We start from the raw sequence: 21,013 nt of genomic DNA, 5'->3' as shown, positions 1-21,013 counted from the left end.
ATTGCTGGAGCTTCTCTCTTCTCCCATTCTGCTGGAGTCCACACACCCACACTCACCCCATTAAAGACAGAAGGAAGTTTCAACAAATTATAGAAAGTTTAAAAGACGTTAAAGAAGGCTCCTCTCAAACTTTATGAGCAATAACCCTAGTTGCAACGCTGGAGGAAAGAGGTGGTGTAAATGATTTAATGTAATTTAAGTAGGCTTTATGGTTTTTCTAAGTAAGTGCAGGCTTTGTGGCTGCAGGCCTCTTTTGGTCTCAAAGCCATACAGAGTTTAAAAGCAGGCGACACATTGCATCATGATTATTTTCCCAGGACCGTAGCACTCTTCTGGACTGAATCCAACTAAGTCATCTCAGTTCAGTGCAGACTAATCAAAATCAGTGGGTAGGATAAACTTACACCCACTGATTTCAGTGAGTTGACACTATTATTAGTTGGATCGAGCCTACTTTCCACATATGCACTCATGTTCAACAAGTGGCAGCATAATGAAACAGAGGAAAACTGTTCCTTGCTCCAGGTAAGCAGTACCAACACCACGGGAAGAAGACCAACCTCGCTCACATTAATTGCCACTTCCTCCTTGGAGGCACCACTTGTGATCCATCAAAGTGGGCTGTGATCCATCAATAAGGCCATGTCAGCAGCTATCAAGCCCTCAAGGTGATCTCTATGGCAAGGCTCCACCATGTTTCCCTCCCCGCAGCGTTTGACCAGCAGAGGGCAAACAAGCCAGAGCTTCCAAGTGCTAAGGGGGAAGAAATGAGATGACATCACACTTGCGAAGTAGGTATTATTTATTAAGGCTTGTATTCTCCTAGAGGAAAAAAGTTAAATCTGATGCTGTCCCATTACTCCCTACATCGGAAGCAACAGTCCAGAGACAAAGCTATATGTTCTAAATACAAGTCTAAATGATACAGCTTAAACTTTCATTTAAATCGGAGGTCCTCTTGAGTAAGTAGATTTCAGAAGATATTTGCTTTCTAATATAAGTAAAAGATCCTCTACAATAAACACGTGCAGGTTCGGTGTGCTAGAGCAACAGGCATGAGCATCAAGAATTCATGCTTAATTTTGAAACTCCGGTTGGTGGCCATTTCTTCAATAGCTTCCTCATTCCACAAAAACATGACAGCAAATTCCGTTTCTTAAAACAGTTGTTTTTACTCATCCAACAGGGAGAAAAAAAATAGACACATACACACAGTTTTAAACATCTGAAGCATAATCCATCATATGAGTCTGTACTAAGATTCTATATTAAAGCTCACCATTATTGGTATAAAATTTTAAATGACATTTTAGAGAAGGTGGGTGAAGAACAAAAACAGGGGACAGATTAAAAATGATTTAATGGGTATTAGAAAGCTGAAAAAAGCCTTTAAAAGCCACATTGCCCCCAAGCCCCTGCGATGCTGAAAACATTTAAACCATTAAAAAACTACAACACAAGAAAAAAAAAGATGGCAGAGAAAATTTCATCTTTTTGTTGCAGGATATGATATAGCAGGTGCACACAAAATTCATCAGATATGAATGAAAGGCTGTTTTTAGGCTGCATGAGGAAGAACCCAAGGGGAACATTTCTCATGCAAACTTCACTGAAAAGGACTGAAAATTATGCAAGTGCAAAATTGCATTTGTACAATTTTCATCTATGCAGCCCATGCAAGATGTGATACTTGTGAATTGTTCCCTTTTCATTTTCTACAAGACAGAAAAGTGCTTTCAGGATTTTTTTTCTTAAAAAAACCAATCAACAAAACAGATAAAAAGTGAACTATACAAAGAGATCTGAACTTGCTGCGTTGTCAATGCTTTTGACTTGGATGTTATTTCGCCAAATAAATGACAAAAAAGTAAAACACACACAAGGTTTTTTTTGTATGCTTGCCATGAAGGAGCAAGACAATTTTGGAGACTGTTGAAATAAGAGGATCTGCAGTACATAAATATAAAATTATAGTGAATTTTCAGATTAGAAACATAATTTGTGTTGAAGGTAAAAAGTCTTTGGGAAATACTAATATTTATCAGAAACTTCAATTATAGATGAACTTCTTTAACCATTAAAAAAACCCCAGCAAAACACCTTTATTTGTGGATTCTACAGCATTTTACATAGAAAAGGTACAAATTAATGCATATTCACTAGGGCAAAAAAAACAAAAACAAAACCAAAAAACCAAAAACCAAACACACACTACAATGTACTTAAAAGATGCAACAATTTAATTTCCCCTGCACAAAAAGATATTGGAGCTGAAAGTTTTACAGTCTCCTGATGCCAGAATACAGCATCAGAGCAAATTTTTAAAAAGATTCAATTTTTCATAATCAAATTTAATATCAGTTCTAGTATATATATATATATTTATATATATATTTATAGCAAACCATATATATGTTTATTCTTATTGTTTATTTCGATTCTGACGTTCCTGTAAAGAAAAAAACATCGTATTAGATCACTTATTTGTACCTGTACCTTAGATACACTGCCATGACCACAGATTTATAGTATCGGGACATATAATTCTCTCCGTATTTCAGGAGTTTTGTTCTGTGTGCACAATGAACAAGGATACAACAAAATTCCCTCATTAAGGGGACACAACTTGGGTTCTATTGTTATGCCACGGACATTTTTAAAAACTTACTATGATCAATGGTCGGCATCCATCTCTCGGGAGACAATTGGTAAGAACTCAATGTGTTCTTATAAATAAACCTCTGGGTATGAACTCAAGCATTTAGTGTAGCAGCACCTGAACTTGAGATCAAGCAGGCCCCTCCACTGTACTAGCTAAAAAACAGTAAGCAGTGAACTAAGTAAACAAATAAAGCCAAACGCCGGTGGTTGTGTGCCCATCAGCCTCAAAACAAAACTGGGCCACCCAAAAACAAGACAACGGCTTCTATATTCTCAGCTGACTTCCCAGTACAGAGGAAAATGTTTGCTTGCAAATTTAAACAGAAAATACCCTGCAAAGAACCTCGCAATAGACACTGGCCTGCACTTTTTTCACTAGCTTGCTAGTGAGTGGTAGAAAAAGAAAAGTCCACCCCTCCTGGCAGCTACTGGTACCTTACCTTTTATGTTGGGCACAGCCCAGTAGTGACCAGTGGCACAGCTTCTCTGTCTTTCCAAAAGTGCACGCCACTTTTGGTCACCAAGACAGAGAAGGGTGAGGGAGTAGGGAGCGCAGTGCGAGAAAAATGGTGGACCCAATCCTGCGCCCTTGCTGCTGTGCCAGCACACTTCCCCACTGCCTTACCAACTGTTTTGGTAACTGGCAGTAATGCACATCTTTGAGAAGCCAGGCAAGGAATGCCGCCCTTCCCATGCTGCTACTGGCACAGAGCCAGCCCCCTAATTTGTCGACACGAAACTCCATGCACTTTCCAAGAAGTCTGCAGATTGGAGCTACTGAGCTTAACCTCAAGTCAGCTTGGAGCTACTGAGCTTAACCTCAAGTCCCAGTTTAGATGATACATAAAAAACAGAAATTGGCTTTGCATGTTCTTGCCAAGCCAAGGTGTAGTTTAGCATGTAATGTGAATGCAGCCAACGTCATGAAATCAGACACCTTCTTTTATGATTTTGCAACTGCTTTTTTAAGCTGGTCTGGGACCGATATGCTTTGGCTGCTCTGTTCATTTTACTGTTGTTTTTATCACTTTTAAATCTCTGTCAGCCACTCTTGAGAGTCCTTTGGCTGAAAAGCAGCAGATGAACTATTGCAAAGTTTCACAGGTACGCAGAAGGGGACTTGGGACTTGTGTTTCTTTGACCACAGTCCACCCCACAACATGACACTGGGACCATGCAAGTCCCTAGGCTTTCTGAAAGAGGCTCACTGGATCCCAGCCTGCTACTGTTCTTTAGAAGGAAACCACGGCAACCTTACTGATCACCTAAACAGGCCTGCTCTCCGAGTTTGAAGGAACACTTTTATGTCATGAAGAAACAACTCCAAAACTATGGCCCGAAGTAGTATTTTAAACCTTACAGTAGCTTGTTGTTTTGGGAACAGGAGTTGCTGCTCAGAAAAACAACAAAGGCTGCAAGAAACAGTGACCTTGCTCACACCAATTACTTTCTGGAAAGTGGCCTAAGAATTTTGTTTTTGCATTATCAGTCACTAGAATTTTTTAATACAAGCATTAAGCTAAGTCCACAATGCTAGAATTTGTTCTGTATATTATTCTGATATACTTAAGTGGCGTAAAAAATTCCACTGCTGTATTTTCTAAAGCACTACTCATAAAACCAGATCCCACACTTCCTTAGGGAGACAGTACTTTATCCCCCAGGGAATTGTAAAATGGAGGCATTTCGGGTAAGTCAAGGGAAACTCATTCAGCCTTACTTTTTTCCTAGGAAGCATTACATATACAACACATTCCCAGGTTTATCAGCAATTTATGGACGAGAAGCTCTCTTTAAAAAAAAATGGATAAACCTGGAACCTGAAGCAAACAGCAGCTGAGACAGCCTCCTCATCAGGTAGGAGCAAGAGCAGGTGGAGCAGCTGAAAAGAGCACATCTGACTTGAGAGGCCAACTTGCTGCCTATACTTGGTAGAGGTGTACAAGGAGCATTCTCCAGACTGAAGCTGAGGGAACTATCCCCAATGCCTGAATCATGTGCCCTTTTGCCCAGGCTGATGGAAGTTCGAGATCTTTGGCCTAGTTGTCCCTCCAGTTCTCCTACATTCTTGGCTCCTTTAAATCCATGTTGATTACTGCTATTATGCTTATCTTCTTTCTATTAGTAGTAGTAGTATACTGCCCTTTATCCGTAGATCTCAGGGCTGTTCACAACAATAAAGTACAATATATTCCCAATGAACTGCATTTTGCAATTTTTGAGGGCAATTATTTGAACAGATTTTAATTTACTGCCTTGTATTATTGTTGTACTGTGCACATAAAGTGGAAGGAGGGGTTACACCAGTAAAGAACCATTTACTTCAAAGTTAAAGCTCATTTACTGTTCAACCCCCCTTTCCTGGGCCTTCCCTCGTGGAGTTCAGTTGAAAAAAATCCCTCTGTAAATTTTGCAAGTTACTTAACGGCTGACTTTTCAGTCTTACATATGACCTGTAATGTTTTATTAGAAGCGTACAAATTCAATTGCAATGGGTATCAAAATATTTGGTGCAGCTGATGAGTACTAACAATGACACCAATTTTATTGAATACAGGTCAAGATCCAGCTGTGTTTGTTCCACTCACACAGGGAGACTTTTAAGCTTCCTCAAATTGGACCTCCAATATTGTGGGGTGGGGGGAGACTTCCCCAGAAGGACATCTCATAAGGCACAAGAGATTGTCTTCAGAATGCATTCCTGCCCCTGCCCACAAGCAGACATGGCAAGTGGTGGTGGATGGGCTTGGATTCCACCCATACTACTTCTAGGATGAAAGCCAAATCTGACATCTTAGACCAGTGGTGGCCAAACCTGGCCCTCCAGCTGTTTTGGGACTACAATTTCCATCAACCCTGACCACTGGTCCTGTTAGCTAGGGATGATGGGATTTGTAGTTCCAAAACAGCTGGTGGGCCAAATTTGGCCACCACTGTCTTAGACCAACTAGCAGAGATTACGTATGGATGCTGTGGATCTCTGGAATACCCACAAGACGTGAAACATAGGCATTTGCTTTTTAAAACAAATCAGAAGCCCCTTTCAAGCCTTTGGGTCTCTCTCCCCCTGCCCTCCCATATTTCCACAAGTTCAGTAAGACATTCTAGAGCCAGTTTACCTTCCGCACCACCTCTTCCTCCTCCTGGCGCTTTTCGTAATGGGAAAAGTCATCGAAGATAGAAGTTGTGTGCTTGTACGTAGCAATAATTTTAAGCACTTGTTTTGCTTTTTCTAAGGGCACCTCCTGAGTGTCACGGGAGTTTGTAACTGGTTTGTTGTCATTGTTCTCCAGCCTGATGTGTCGGAGTTGGTTGTTGGGCACATCTTTCACAAAGAGCCACTTGACATCAAACTTCCCCTTCCATTTGTCCTGAGACCAGACACCAGCACTGGTGCCGTAATCTACTGGCGACCTCATTTCCGCCACTCCACAGAAATGTCCACTGCCGTTGACACTGAATAATAAGTAGACTGGACCCTTACTATTCATAGAGCGGAAAGCACTGTCCAAACGCTTGTTGCCATGTTCTGTGCTACACCAAATGGAATATTTAATGGAACGATGAATATCGTCCTCAGAATAGCTCTTTATTATGAACACGCGTCCATTTTTAAGGTTCCATTCGAAATCCTTAGGGTTATAACTGTGAGCAGCTTTCAGTTTTTCAAGGACAGGGTGGGATTCGCTGCCTGGGATGGAGTTTGATGGGGTATTGCCAGGCGAGTTGTTCTCATTACCAGTTCCTCCACTTTGGCCAAAAGCTGCATTTCTGTTACGAGGCGCCACCCATCGGTTTTGAGATGGCGGCGGCTGAGGGTTCTGGTATGGCAGCTGGGCCAGTGGAGGTGGCTGGGGAGGAATAGGCTGAATGATTTGTGGCTGTGGGACTGACTGAGGGGAAGGGATCTGCTGAGGAGTTGGAACTTTGGCCACAGGTCCCTTATTGTCCCAGGTACCAATGTCCATGTTATGTTTAATAGGTGGTGGAGGTAAAGCCCCTCCTATCACAGGACCACTTTTTGCTTTCATCTTGGGCTGAGGCTTTGCGGGTTTGCTAGCAATTGCAGCCCAAGAGGTTGGCTTAGATACTGGCAAGTTTATACTTGACCCCCCATTGCCAGACAAAGTGCCTGTCATTCCAGCACTGTTGACCACAGAACCTACTGTTTTCACGGCAGAAGCTGTGACGTCCCCACCAATCTTCAGTCCAACCATTCCCTGCTCGATGCTGTTCATTCCAGGAGCTTTGTTTAGAGTATCATTATGAAATCCTGTCTGCCCGTCCACCATAGTACCACCGAGGGAACTGGGCGGGTAGCTGTAGCTGCTTCCGTAAGCTGAGTTCTGAGTCTGCTGTCCTTGGGATCCACTTGTTCCCCATGCTGAGAAAGGTGGGTTTTCAGGGAAAAAATTGAATCTGTGCGGGTAAATGTTGTTCCCCAGTCCACCAGGCTGTCCAAAAACAGCATCATGCATGAAATGATGATCACCATTACTGAGCTGTCCATAGGGAGTGAGGTATGGAATAGGAGGGTCTCCTCCAGTTGACCATGGTGCTTCACTGAGAGAGTAGGGATAGCTAATAGAATGCGGGTAATAACTGGACAGGTAGGGATCTGTCATTGATGGATAACTGTTATTCTGTTAAAGACAAGAAAAGTAATTTCAGATTCAGATATTTACAGTGTTATTCAAACCAGAAGAGATGCTTCAGAAAAGTACAAATCTTATGTGCTGCTGTAACTGAAAGAGCTATCAAATGCCCTCAATGTTTAGAAGTGTCCCCTTTTGTAACAACTGTTTCAGCCTCTCAGATGAAAACAGGTTTAGTATTAGTTCACAAGCTTTACAACGAACAGTTTCATGGGTGAATCTTGGAGACATGGAGAGGTTTTTGTTTTCCCGGGCAGCCCCACTATCATTTTATTATACACAGAAAACTGTTTTTCATCTGCTTTTGTAATTCTGTTACTGTATTTTACTTGCTTGTAAATCACTTTGAGACTTTAGAAACACAAAACATTTTGAAAAACAAAATCAATACACCTAAACCATAAGCCTTGTCTTCTCTGCTTCAGTGGGCATGTTAAGCCAACTAGCGAGTTGTGACTAAAGTACTTTCATAAGATGCCAATGTTACAATATTAGAAATGGGTTACTTATGCCTAACGACTTTTATGAATGCTCTCAAACGCAGTATTTCAGCACATGAAGTTAGTTGTATGAAATCTAAGTGTATGAAAAATGTGATACAGTGGTGCCTCGCAAGACGAAATTAATTCGTTCTGCAAGTTTTTTCGTCTTGTGAATCTTTTCGTCTTGCAAAGCACCACTGTGCATTGACGGTTTCCCATAGGAATGCATTGACGGTTTTTTAAAAAAGGCGCAAGACGTTTTCATCTTGTGAAGCAAGCCGATAGGGAAATTCATCTTGCGAAGCAACTCAAAAAACGAAAAATTCTTTCGTCTTGCGAGTTTTCGTCTTGCAAGGCATTCGTCTTGCGAGGTACCACTGTACTGTGCAAGCGATCACAAACATTCGTAGAGAGAAAATATAATATAAATGCAAGTTCTAATAACATTTCCACCCCCAATTATTGCAAATGCACAACTCTCGTATTTGACTTTCCTCGTTCTCTCTGTTTCAACTACCTGCTAGAACATGTCACTTCTGCCTCCCTGAAAAGTCCTGGCACTTTGCAATCTTCTCTGTTGCTCTTTCGCCCATGGCTCTGGTTATTTTGCACACTCATTAATCTCACTAGCATTTCTCGCTCAGATTAATTCAGTTTGTCTGTTCAGAATTGTTCTCATCATTCTTCATCTTGCCAGCTATTTCAACCACATTTTACAACTCACTGGTTCTACTTCACATTCTCAACCTTATTGTCCTTTTACTCTACTGGCCGGCTACAGTGAATGTCGTCATTGGATCTAGCAAGGGAGTTCTCCAGTTCATTTTAATTTATTTATTTTTAACATCTTTATGCGCCCCCTTGCCCAGATTATCCGGAGCTTTGGGCTGGGCTGTCACCAATATGCTGATGACACTCAGCTCTATCTGCTGATGGATAGCCACACTGACTCAGCCCCAAACGCACTGACCAGATGCTTGGAAGCTGTGGGGGGATGGTTTCGTGGGAGCCGATTGAAACTAAATCCTTCGAAGACAGAGGTCCTATGGCTAGGTCGGGATGGCATGGGGATGAGGGACCAACTCCCTTCTCTTGCGGGGGCCCAATTAGTGCCATTGCCTTCTGTTAAGAGTTTGGGTGTAATCCTTGACGCCTCCCTTTCCACGGAGGCGCAGGTTACAGCAACAGCCAAGGCGACATTTTCCCACCTTCGCCGCATCAAGCAATTGGTCCCTTACCTTTCCCGCCCTGACCTGACCACAGTGATCCATGCAATGGTCACCTCCAGGCTTGACTACTGTAATTCGCTCGATGTGGGGCTGCCCTTGAAGCTGTCCCAGAAACTCCATCGGGTGCAGAATGCTGCAGCGAGGCTCCTCACGGGGTCTCTGCCATGGGAGCATATTCACCCAGTGCTTTTCAAGCTGCACTGGCTCCCGGTGAAGTACAGGGACAGATTTAAGGTGCTGCTTTTGACCTTTAAAGCTCATCACGGCCTAGGACCCTCGTAGCTACAGGACTGCCTCTCCCGGTATGCCCCACGGAGAGCCTCTATGTCCCTAAATAGCAGCACCCTAGTGGTCCCGGGCCCTAAGGAAGTTAGATTAGCTTCAACCAGAGCCAGGGCCTTTTCAATTCTGGCTCCAGCCTGGTGGAACGCTCTGCCGGATCTGATTTCTTTCTGCAGGGCCTGTAAGACAGAGTTGTTCCGCCTGGCCTTTGGCTTGGAGCCAATTTGATTCCCTCCCTCCCTCTCTTTCTTTTTTCTTTTCCTTCTCCTGTGATGAGGCATTTTAATATTTTAATGTTTCAATATTTTAATGTTGTATTTTAATTTTGTTTTAAGTTGTAATCATTCAACTTGTTTTTATTATTGCTTGTTAGCCACCCTGGGCCCGGCCTTGGCTGGGGAGGGCGGGATATAAATAAAAAAATTATTATTATTATTATTATTATTATTATTATTATTATTATATCCACGCTTCCACCCAAAGGAGCCCAGGAAGACAAATTTGCTCTCAAGGCGGGGATGGGGAAGCTGTGTCTCTTTGGATATTGTTGCCATCAGTCCCAACCACCATGGCCAGCAGCCAGGGATTATGGAGTTTTAGTCGAAGAACAGGTGGTGGGCCATAACTCGCCATTCCAGTCCTAAGGTATTATGTCTCCTTACCTACATTGCCCAGTTTCCTGTTGCATTCCCTTCCCTCACAGCCCTGACTAATCACCTTCTTTCAACCTCAGTAATAGACTCTCCCACTCTTTAAGTTGTCCTTGCTCCTGAACCTTGAAAACCTTTCTCCATGTCATTTTTGCAACAGCAACCTTTTATCACTCTTTTTTCATTTAGCCTTTACATAGCTCCTTTTCTCCTAGGCCAGTCATAACAGCCCAGCTGGACCATATCAAAGGCCCAACCAGTTTAGCATCGTATTCTCACAGCAGCCACTCAAGGTGACCACTGGAAGATCCCCAGCAGGGCATGAGTATAACTGTACTGCCATCACTTGTTCTTCTCAGAAACTGAGGTTAAAAGGCATACAAATACAAATATAAGTAGTACACTCCCCTCTTGACTAGTAGTCATTGACAACCCTGTTCTCTGTGAATTTGTCTAAACATGTTTTAAAGCAAAGCTGGTGACCATTACTCTTGGAGTACCAAACCGCACAGCTTAGTGATATGAGCATATTGAAATCGAGAATTTACACAGGGGAATTTGCATTATAATATTTTCAGATTCCCTACTTGTAAACTGAACACTTTGAAACTTGCCAAGCTCTTCTCATATTCTCATAAACAAGGCTTCCTCCAGGCCATTTATTAACAAGCTTAAAAGGACAAGTGCCAATATTAGTCCAAAGAACCCCACTTCTTACATCCGTCCAGTGTGATAAGGGTGAATTCATCCCTACTCCCCGTTTTCTGTTACTTAACCAGCCCTCTTATGCCATGACTTTAGCTTTTTGAAAATCTAAGTAAATAATGTCTACTAGATCACCATTATCTATGATGGTTGGCACCCTATAAAAATTAGATGGAATTTATCCTTGCAGGAGTTATGCTGGTTTCTTGTCAAGATTTATTATTCTAGACGTTTGATAATTATACCTTTAATAATGTTTTCCACCAGTTATCCTAGAACAGTTGTTAACCTGCCTGGCCTGTAATTTATCTGATGCCCCTGAATTCCCTTTTAAAAAATTGGTTTCAGAGTTTCCTGTCCTCAAGTATGAAGGCTGATCTTAATGACAACTTACTTGTCAGAAGGTTAGCAATTTCACACCCAAGTTATTTAATAGCTCTCAGCTAGTCCTTCTAGTGCCAGTGATTTGTCGGTTCGTCAATAAGGCCTAGAGCTTACTTTGTCACCACATCTGGCCTCAGTTCCTTGGATTCCCATGTTAGTTCAGGCACCAGGATCTGCCCTACCTCTTCAACAACAAAGACAGGTGCAAATAATCCACTCAGGGGTGTATCCAACTAAGTCCTACTCAGAGTAGGACCTTAGCTGGATATAATCATCAGCTTTGCTGCAACTTCCTTTAGCACATGTTTGGACTCCCTTGTCATCTAAAGGTCCAGCCAACCGCCTAGTCAGTTTTCTGGAGTTAACAATATTATAAAGTTATCTTCCCTTTCCTTCCATTCACCCTGCAGTAGATTAATCCCTTTTCAGGCACCAACCAAATACACTGTTCCTACAGTCCCATGACTGATACTTCAGAAATTATAAAGATACTGTAAGTTCTCAATTTATGATTGGGTTTTTACTTTCTGGAGATCGCACTTAAAGCCAAAATTATGCTTGGGCACATTGGGTGCAATGGCAGGTGTGATTGCCAAAGTCTTCTTTCCCAGACACCAGTCTGCTTTCTGTTCCATTTTTAAACATTTTTTTGCCAAGTGTGTAAAGCTGAATGTGTACAAGTTAAAATTCACATAAGTTGCGGGCATAATGTACTTTATTGTGGGCTTACTGTACTTTACAATTGTAAAATATAGAACCGAAAAGCCAAAACTGAATCAATTTAACTCTCTACACACAGTTGACAAAACAAATACATTTTCAACAGGCAAAAAAGTATCAGGATTGTAGGCACCTCTCTGATTTCAACAGGAGCAGTGTTCCATATTACTGGTGCGTCTATGCTAAAATAGATGCATTTTATTCAGTGCCATTGGATACAACAAATGCAAAAGGTAAGCATTAATAATTCATAGGAAGAAACAGTGATTCCTACCTAACAGGTGATGCTTTTGCACTTTGACACCCTAACTTTGCACTACATCTAACCATGGAGACTTTAGCTATCTTATAAGACCACACACCATTCAAGCTAAAAGGAGCTGTAATTCCAAGTGACCTAGCATAGCTTCAGCCTCAGGTATTTTTGATATCCTAACCTTTTTAGCACAACTTTGTGACCTGACGCTATCTCCTAACTCCAAGTCTAACATTTCCATGTGCAGCCGTAGCGGAATAAAGCCATTTTACTCATCTTTGGTAAATTTCCCCACTACAAGTCATACCTTGGTTTTTGAACGCCTTGGTACTGGGATGCTTTGGCTCCCAAATGCCACAAACCCAGAAGTGACATTCTGGTTTGCAAACTATTTTTGGAAGCTGAACATTCGACATGACTTATGATTGGCTGCAGGAGCCGCACTTTGGTTTCCGAACATTTTAGAAGTCAAACAGACTTCCGGAACGGATTCCATTTGGCTTCCAAGGTACAACTGTATTTTGCTTGCCCTCTGTCACATGATCCCTTAATAAGTGTTTGACTATTAAGTTGCATTTCAACCAATTTCATCTTAACTTTCTGGGTTGCTGTTGTTTATACACACTTTTGGGCTTCTTGAAATTAAAATCCTAATTGGTCAATTTCACCTTTTTCACCTGTTACGGGTTTCTGATGTTGTATTACAAATGTGCAGCTTGATAGTTAAGAGTGTATGAAAGATTGTAGCATGGCAAACCAACTTTATTGAAGATATTTATTTACAAGCTTTTCACAAAGAAGTTTTAAAAGTAACAATTATACCTATTTAACAAAACAGCATGGCCTGTCCACCCCAGCAACAAGCTTCACCTATGTGAATGCCACACAGCATATAGACAGGGCTTTAGACCCGGTTTAGACCACACGGGTGGTGCTGTGGTCTAAACCGCAAAGCCTAGGGCTTGCCGATCAGAAGGTCAGTGGTTCGAATCCCCGCGACAGGGTGAGCTCCTGTTGCTCGGTCCCAGCTCCTGCCAACCTAGCAGTTCGAAAGCACATCAAAGTGCAAATAGATAAATAGGTACCGCTTTGGCGGGAAGGTAAACGGCGTTTCCGTGCGCTGCTCTGGTTCGCCAGAAGCGGCTTTGTCATGGTGGCCACAAGACCCAGAAGCTGTACGCTGGCTCCCTCGGCCAGTAAAGTGAGATGAGCACCGCAACCCCAAAGTTGTGCGCGACTGGACCTAACAGTCAGGGGTCCCTATACCTTCTGCTGAAAAAGTGGCCAGGGTCTCATCGGCAGGCATTGCCTCATCAAGCTTTGCTGAAAATTCCAGTACAATTACATAGAAGGACTGTATCACAGTAAGGTAAAGGTAAAGGTATCCCTGCCCGTATGGGCCAGTCTTGACAGACTCTAGGGTTGTGCGCCTATCTCACTCAAGAGGCCGGGGGCCAGCGCTGTCCGGAGACACTTCCGGGTCACGTGGCCAGCGTGACATCGCTGCTCTGGTGAGCCAGAGCCGCACACGGAAACGCCGTTTACCTTCCCGCCAGTAAGCGGTCCCTATTTATCTACTTGCACCCGGGAGTGCTTTCGAACTGCTAGGTTGGCAGGCGCTGGGACCGAACAACGGGAGCGCACCCCGCTGCGGGGATTCGAACCGCCGACCTTTCGATCGGCAAGCCCTAGGCACTGAGGCTTTTACCCACAGCGCCACCCGCGTCCCTCGTATCACAGTAAAGGACCATGCAAATAGCTACCAGCTCATACTGGACTTCTTCCTGGACTACTCTTACCCAAAGAAATGATGGATCAGTTCAGATTATTCAATCAAATTACTAAAGCACTGTCAATATTGATACACATGCCTACACGGAGAAGTATTGTACTGGAAGCTATTTTCTGAGATGATTCCACTGTTAAAATATTCCACTGATAAAAATATTCTGCCTTTGGGTGGTCTGTTAAAATTTGAGCATGTCATTTGTTCAAGGTAATACCTATACATTTTTAAACTCAGACTTTAAAACTCTTTAATACAAATATGATATTTTTATTAAAAATGAATTTGTACAGGCCATCAAGAAAATGCACCATATAAGTTCCAGTACTTCTTTTCAGCAATTAGTTACCATCAGTTACCATCCTTAAAAGGCAGAGCTGTAAAAGCCCTGAAGGTAACCTAGTTCATTACCCTGTAATAAAGCATGATTCTCCATATCTAACTATTTCTGGGAGAACCCTATATCGCATAAGTTATAGCATGGTAGTTAACAAAAAGGAGCAAACCATGGTATGCCCAAACTACTTAAAAGATAAGGAATAAATTCAGCCGACAAGAGAAGTGTGTCAAGCATCACTTTACTGGGGAAGATAAAATTTTCCAAAGTCACTACCACGACTGAGAAGGAAAAAAGTGTTTAGAATCCTATACAAACTAGTTATTTAATTAAGATGATGGGCAACTGCTCAGCAGCAGTGCCATACAAGTAATTTATTGTTATTATTTGGCCCTTTTTTAGTTGCTTTATACAGAAAGAAGCACCTCAAGACAACTTTACAACAAAATAAAACTCTCATCATGAAAAAGAAACCCCCAAACAACTTGCCTATTTTACATGTTTGGCTAGCATGATGTGTTGAACATAGGCAGCTGGGCTGAAGTGTGTACCAACTAAGTTAAATATCAGTTCAACTAATTTCACAGGGTGGCCTTTGGGGAGCCAGTACCTCTCATACAGATTTAACTCACAGGGCTATCATGACAGTTAAATGCTTTTATACTTCCATTATAACCATTCATCTATGCAACTGAGGATCAAATTACATGAGATTTTTTTTCAAACTACACGTGACGGAAAATGGTTGAACCCTTTACCTTTACACCCCTGAAGCTGCCATTATCCCCAGAGGGAAAGCTCTGCATCAAATAGCAGCTTTCAGGATAACTTAAGTTGAAGGATCAATGAGGGGGTAAAAGGGTCAGAACACCCTCCCAACAGCCCCCAAATTCATTTATGGTGCTGCTACTGATTAGGGGCATGGGTGGCGCTGTGGTCTAAACCACTGAACCCCTTGGGCTTGCCAATCGTAAGTTTGGCAGTTTGAATCCGTGCAACAGTGTGAGCTCCCATTGCTCTGTCCCACCTCCTGCCAATCTAGCAGTTCAAAAGCATACCAGTGCAAGTAGATGAATAGGTACCACTGCAGTGGGAAGGTAAACGGCATTTGCATGCACTCTGGCTTCTGTCACAGTGTTCTGTGTGCCAGAAGCAGTTTAGTCATGCTGGCCACATGACCCGGAAAAAGCTGTCTGCAGACAAACACCAGCTCCCTCGGCCTGAAAAAGTTTGGCTCTCTTTACCATATGTTAGAATGATTTCCTTAAAAAAAAAAAAATACACAACTTTCTGATTATCTTCACTCTCCAAAAGCCCTTTTTTGAAAAAACAAAAACAAATAATATTTTCAGCAGTGCTAACTAACCTGATTTGACTGTCCAGAAAGGTAAGGCTCAAAATCGTTGTCGTGAACTGTATCTTTCTGATGAAGAGAACCATTTTGCACTGAAACAAAAGAGCTGAAGTTATAGCCGTGTACATTCTTGAAGTTTCAGTAAGAACCATTTCCTAAAGCACAGTGACAGCATATGTAAACAAAGCAGTTTTTATCTTATGGCACTATAAATTCAGAGAAGGCAGAGGGGTCAGATTTCAACAAGATGGGGGAAAAAATCTTTCACAGGAACGCTAAATGCCATTGTTGCTATAAGACTAGTTTGAATGACATTTACTGAGCAGCTTGCAAGCAGGTTTTTCAACAACCTGCAACGCAGCTTTGGCAAGAACAGGAGTAACATTCATACAATGTACTAACATACTCTTTGCCTGAGAAGGAAGACTAGAGAAGCTTAGCAAGCAAGAGCAGAAATCTGAGAGGCCTCCAAGTCAGCATGGCATGCCAGGAAGAGGTCAATAAAATGCTAGCTGAATGGTCTTTAAAGTTCAAGTCTTGGTATCCTTTATGTAGAATGGAGACTCTATACTTTCTCATAACAATCTGGATTATTATAGGTATTGCTCTTTATTAGTGTATAATAACTAGCAAAAATATTTGTTTTTTTAAGTCAGCTTTTCAGACCGCAGTCTAAGGAACCCTGGAATTCTTGCTTATCACAGGTTCCTCACTGAGAAGACCTTCAATACAGACAAGTATTCCTGAAAGTCAGATTGACAGTTATTATAATTTCCATTGTAATGTGCAGCTTCAGGGGAGCGCTAGGCATGGTCTTAGGTGCACTCAGTTGACACAGGGATACACTGAAGCCCAACAAGCCTGGCCAGTACTTCATGTCTGCTGCAGGAAGCCTACAGCAATCCTCCATATCCAGAACTGTTCACAGTGTGCAGGTATTTGATGGCAGACCAGATGATAGGAAACGAACTCCATGAAGATAGGAGGTTTCAAAGTCACTAACTAGCTAACACGTGTATTTAAGTTACCAGAAGAGTTTTATAAGTAAAACATAATAAATGTTCAAATACCACCTTAGATAGATATCAAAAGGATAACTTTTAGGGTGGAAACCCTCTCCTCTTTTATGTGCACAAAATCAGAAGTCTTCCTTAAGCGATGCAAAAATAAATGAATTAAGCCTTTATGAAACTACAAACCCCCATACTAGAAACAAATATGATAGCTTAGGGCAATTACGAGTTTTAAACGGCTTAGTGTAACAAAATAAGAGAAAGCATTTATACTTAATTGTTGGGGAGGGATTAACCACAGTGCGAACAATTAAAATGCTATAGAAGGGCACTTCGAGAACACTAGACAGAAGATGCCAAAGCCAAGGACTACTGAAATCTATGGGCTCTAGCATGCCTAACTCTGTTCTGGGTTGTACTCAGGGATCCAGCAAAAAACAGGAAACTGACGGCATAGCAAATGATACTCATGGTGAAGTTTTCCACCTTGTCTACCATGCTTACTTTTTAAAGCTGTTTTTAAACCCCTCTTAATTTTGTTGAAAATATATAGGCTTAAATAACTTCCCGCCAGATTTAAAATTCCAAATACTAAACTAGTATGAAGAAAAGATCTGGAAGATGATGCTAAACGATTCCATAATTGCTTGTGGAAACAAGAACGACTCATCTGAACATGCAAATTATACTTTTGATTTTGATGTATTGTGGTCCGCCTTTAAATTTCAGAATTGGGTGGACTATAAATCTAAATAAAATATGTAACAGCGTAATCCAAATGTGATGGTGACTATTTGCTCTCCTACATTCAGCTGTGTCAAATGTTGCTATTTTATACATAATCTCTGCATCTTGCAGTCAAGAGGAGTTTGAACTTTGGGATGAGTGCTCCAAAAATAGTTTCAGTGGAAAAAAGAGCAGTGATGTGTCAACTCCCATGACCTATAATCCCATAACTACCAATAATACTCTGGTGACAGAAGAGGAAGTGGCCTAACTGCAATACAAAATTAATACATTCTTGGAAAATTTACCTATTTTATCTTTTCTTTTATACAAATGAAAACAATGCTGGTGCAAAAATAAATAGGTATGCATCGTTTTTAAACAAAAACTGAGACAGATGTCTGCACAGAAACAATTGTGTGAAAACATACAAATAGTTTAACACATTGATCCTAATCAAACATCCTGAGTAAATGCCACTGAAATTCAATAAGACTTCTACACAGGATCTTGTTGCATTTTAATAAGATCTGTTTCAACAGTGAAAGCCAAGTTTCATCCAGTATATTCAATCTAGATCTACTTTCTGAACCACCTATTTTAAATTAAAAATTTCCTTACCTTTATTATCTTGTCCTTTCGGTCTCTGTGATGTCATAAGCACATGTTCAGATAAAGAGAGATAGAGCAGATAATATGTCATTTCCTGAGCCACAATAAAGCAAAAGATCATTCCAATTTAGATATATATAGTAATCCATGATATGTAAAGAACATATAACATTGTGACCTACACCGACAGACAGGGCAAAGCCATGCAAAGTCCTACAGTTCCCAACTACTTTCTTTCTGATCTTTGGTTTCTGCATCTGTTACCAGTTTAGTCAGTCAGTATGTACAGTGAACCATCTCAAAGTATTTGTTAGTTCCAGCTAGAAATGGTCAAGGGCAGTGCATGAACAGTATTCAATGACTCCCAAGAAATTAGTACAAAATGAACACTCAGTAGTAGAGCACGATGACAGTCAAGTATTCAGCATGGTATTTTTTAAGAGAGGGAGAGGAGAGACTCCTGTTGCATTCAGGTCCTACATTTAGGATTTCCAGAGGCATATGGTAGGCCAATGTGAGAACAGGATGCTGGACTATGTGGGACATTATCCTGATCCAGAAGGCTCTTTGATGTTTTTAGAAACCCCTCGCCACCTCATGAGACAAGGCTGGGGACTGCAAGGCAGACACACACTGGAAAAGCACTCCGACTCAAGAGCAAAGGCAGAAACAAAGAGAAACAGATAAGGGAAACAGCACCTAGCTTTAGCATGTGTATGAAATGCCAAGGGAGGAATTGCTAGGGAGAGATAACAAAGAAAAGAGCAGTTGACTTCTTCGGGACCTTCAGGAGTACGTAAAAACCTGCAGGGGGACAGAGTAGCTGCAACAGTTTACACAGGGGTCACTGTGGGCACACATGTATACAAGGGCCTTCCCTGGTACCTACAGGGTCCCACTCTCCTGCTAAAATTAAGACTTCAAAGAAACATCCTATTGCATGCAACAGAAAAGTTTGCTGTGTGTGTTTTGCACTCATGAAAGTTTCTGTGATTTGCAGACATGCCATTGAGCCCAAAAAGGTTGATAAAGAAAGATGTGGGAAATGTTGGCTGTTAAGAAAGACATATGAAGAGGAACAAGTTTTGGGCATCCCAAGCACAAAGAGAAAAGTGGAAGGAAAGGTAGCCACATTTCCAAATTTAAGAAATAAGTAAAGCAAAAAAACAAAAACAAAAGTTAAGTTTTGTGGAAACTAGAGGAACACCCCCCCCCCTTCAGAAACAAATCAAGAAGTAGCACATCAAAGAATGACATATACACAGGGTAAGAAAGCAAGAAATAGGTGGTGGGAAATAAAATTGAACACCATAACAAAGGGCACTTACAGTAAGCATCAGAAAGGCTATCTAGGTACCTTATCAAATTTATTATGGCATGAGCTTTTGCAGGCAAAGCTGATGATGTCAATTTGTTTGTCTTTCAAGATGCCACAAGTCTCTTTGCAGTTTTTACTGCAACAGACATAGTTACACCTCTGGAAAATACATAGCCTTGATACAGTTTTGTGGCTATGACTGTGAGGTTGCTGGTCCAAACCTTGTATCAGTTATGGTATCACAAGGTAGCCTTAAGCAAGCCACTACTTCTCAGCCACAGACTGAGACACAAATATATACTATTTACCTACTTTACAGTACTATTGTTAAGAATTACTGAGATAATAGAAGACCATTTGAAAATCCTACAGAATTGTCATGTATGAATAAAGGGAGAAGCAGTTCCCCACAAAATCCAAGACAGCAAAGAGAAAAATTCCTCCAGGAGAAGGATGTGGAGCATGTATTTCAAAGTAGGAGGAAAGATCCAGAAGGTGGAAGGGGAGCTGAAGATAAGTAATACAGGCCCTACACTTTAATAGGTAGCTTGTGGCCGTCCAGATGCTGTTGGACTCCAATTCTCCTTATTCCTGACCTTGCTAGCTGGGGCAATGGAAACTGTAGTACAGCAACATCTGGAAGACCACGCTTCCCACCACTACCCTACACTGTACAGCTTGAGTGGGGAAGAGATGTGAAGCGTTTGGTACATGAAGTGTATCCCAAGGCATGTGTGCATGTACATCTTTCAGAATAACACTTCATGAATCTGATGACATGGACCATAGTCCATGCAAGCTTACGCCATAGTACATTTATTAGCCTTTAAGTCGCAAGACTTTATTGCAACATCCAATTATCTTTCCTCAAAAAGGACCCATACAATGACTGCAGATGTCCAGTTCACATATTGCACAAATGCAAACCCTGGTTTGGCACCAAATACTCAACAAAATCACGGCCAATTGCAGCTCCTGTCCGAGGCACATATGTGTTTATCTCGCCCTCACGTTAAGCGTGCACTTAATGTACACAACCTTCGTATGCACAAGGCTTGTAACAGCCCCCGCGAGGGCCTAGTAGTGCGTGTGACACAGCCAAACTCTTACGGGACCAAACAAAGGCCCGGAGGAGGGGGAAAGGAAGAGGCGGAAGAAATAAAAGAGAAACCTCATCCCTCCCGCCCCTCCAAAAAAAAAAAAGGACAGGGCTGGATTTGCATAAAACGGGAAAGAGAAACAAGGGCGAGTGTGGATAAGGCAGGCTGGGTGGGTTGCTTAGGCCCAGGAAGGAGAATTAAAGGGAGCTCGAGGTTTAAATTGCAAACAGAAGGAAATGCAGGGAGGGGAGAAAGGGGGCGAGCGCCGCCCGTTCTTCTCTCTCCCCACGCCCACCCTTGATCCGCTTACCTGGGGGTCAACGCTGGTGGCAGACATCTCTCATGCGCGCCCTGAAGTGGTGGTGGCAGCGAGGGGAGGGGGGGAGGGACCGGGGAGGGGAGGGAGGAGGAGGAAGAAGGAGGGGGCGGGGGGCGAGGCCAGGCGCGGGTGAGGAGGGCAGGGGAGTAGGAGGGTAAGGGTGGGTGTCCAGAGACCCAGGCAGAGAGAAAGGGAGATGGCTGGAATGTGGGTGGGTGGGTGCGCTCCCCCCTCCCGCTTCTCCCAGAGGTGGGGGGAGGCAGGGAGGGAGAGGGGTGGGGGCGGGGTCCCGCTGCGCAGGCGCGTGGCAGGGAAGACGAAGAGGGGTGTGTGGTGAGGGGGGGGGGAGTCTGAGGTCAAGGGAAGGAGGGGAGGGGGGAAGGAGGGCTGCCGCTGCCGCCCCCCCGCCCTCGTGCGTGCGCGC

At 42.4% G+C, this 21,013-nt stretch overlaps 2 protein-coding genes across 4 annotated transcripts in view; both read right to left on the bottom strand.

Annotated features, from left to right (window-relative positions):
* The window catches only part of NKAIN4 (sodium/potassium transporting ATPase interacting 4), a gene marked incomplete at its 3' end in the record, with an annotated part of 305,839 nt that overhangs the window by 154,597 nt on the left and 130,229 nt on the right, over nt 1-21,013 (bottom strand). The window lies entirely within an intron of this gene.
* On the bottom strand, nt 785-20,864 carry YTHDF1 (YTH N6-methyladenosine RNA binding protein F1). Of its 2 annotated transcripts, XM_083447435.1 has the most exons (5): nt 20,581-20,864; nt 17,862-17,886; nt 15,514-15,593; nt 5,781-7,304; nt 785-2,449 (listed from the first exon to the last, which is right to left on the bottom strand). In XM_083447435.1, the coding sequence occupies exons 1-5, from the start codon at nt 20,605-20,607 to the stop codon at nt 2,423-2,425; spliced, it is 1,683 nt and encodes a 560-aa protein (XP_083303561.1). In that variant the 5' UTR covers nt 20,608-20,864; the 3' UTR covers nt 785-2,422. The 2 variants fall into 2 exon arrangements, with proteins under 2 accessions (XP_083303561.1, XP_083303560.1); XM_083447434.1 differs by lacking the exon at nt 20,581-20,864 and having other exon boundaries at nt 17,862-19,023.

This window comes from Podarcis tiliguerta, assembly GCF_965153285.1.
Source record: "Podarcis tiliguerta genome assembly, chromosome: 6".
NCBI classification, from domain to species: Eukaryota; Metazoa; Chordata; class Lepidosauria; order Squamata; family Lacertidae; genus Podarcis; species Podarcis tiliguerta.
Note: the sequence above shows the minus strand (reverse complement) of the source record. Positions and strands in the feature narration are given on the sequence as shown.

Excerpts from the sequence above, each read along its gene's own strand:
- YTHDF1 (XM_083447434.1), bottom strand. The coding sequence starts at position 17,973 with ATGATCTTTTGCTTTATTGTGGCTCAGGAAATGACATATTATCTGCTC. Across the intron at positions 7,305-15,513 it reads TTTCTGGACAGTCAAATCAG|AATAACAGTTATCCATCAAT; the intron begins GTTAGTTAGCAC and ends TGTCTTTAACAG. Across the intron at positions 2,450-5,780 it reads AGGAAGAGGTGGTGCGGAAG|GAACGTCAGAATCGAAATAA; the intron begins GTAAACTGGCTC and ends TTTTCTTTACAG.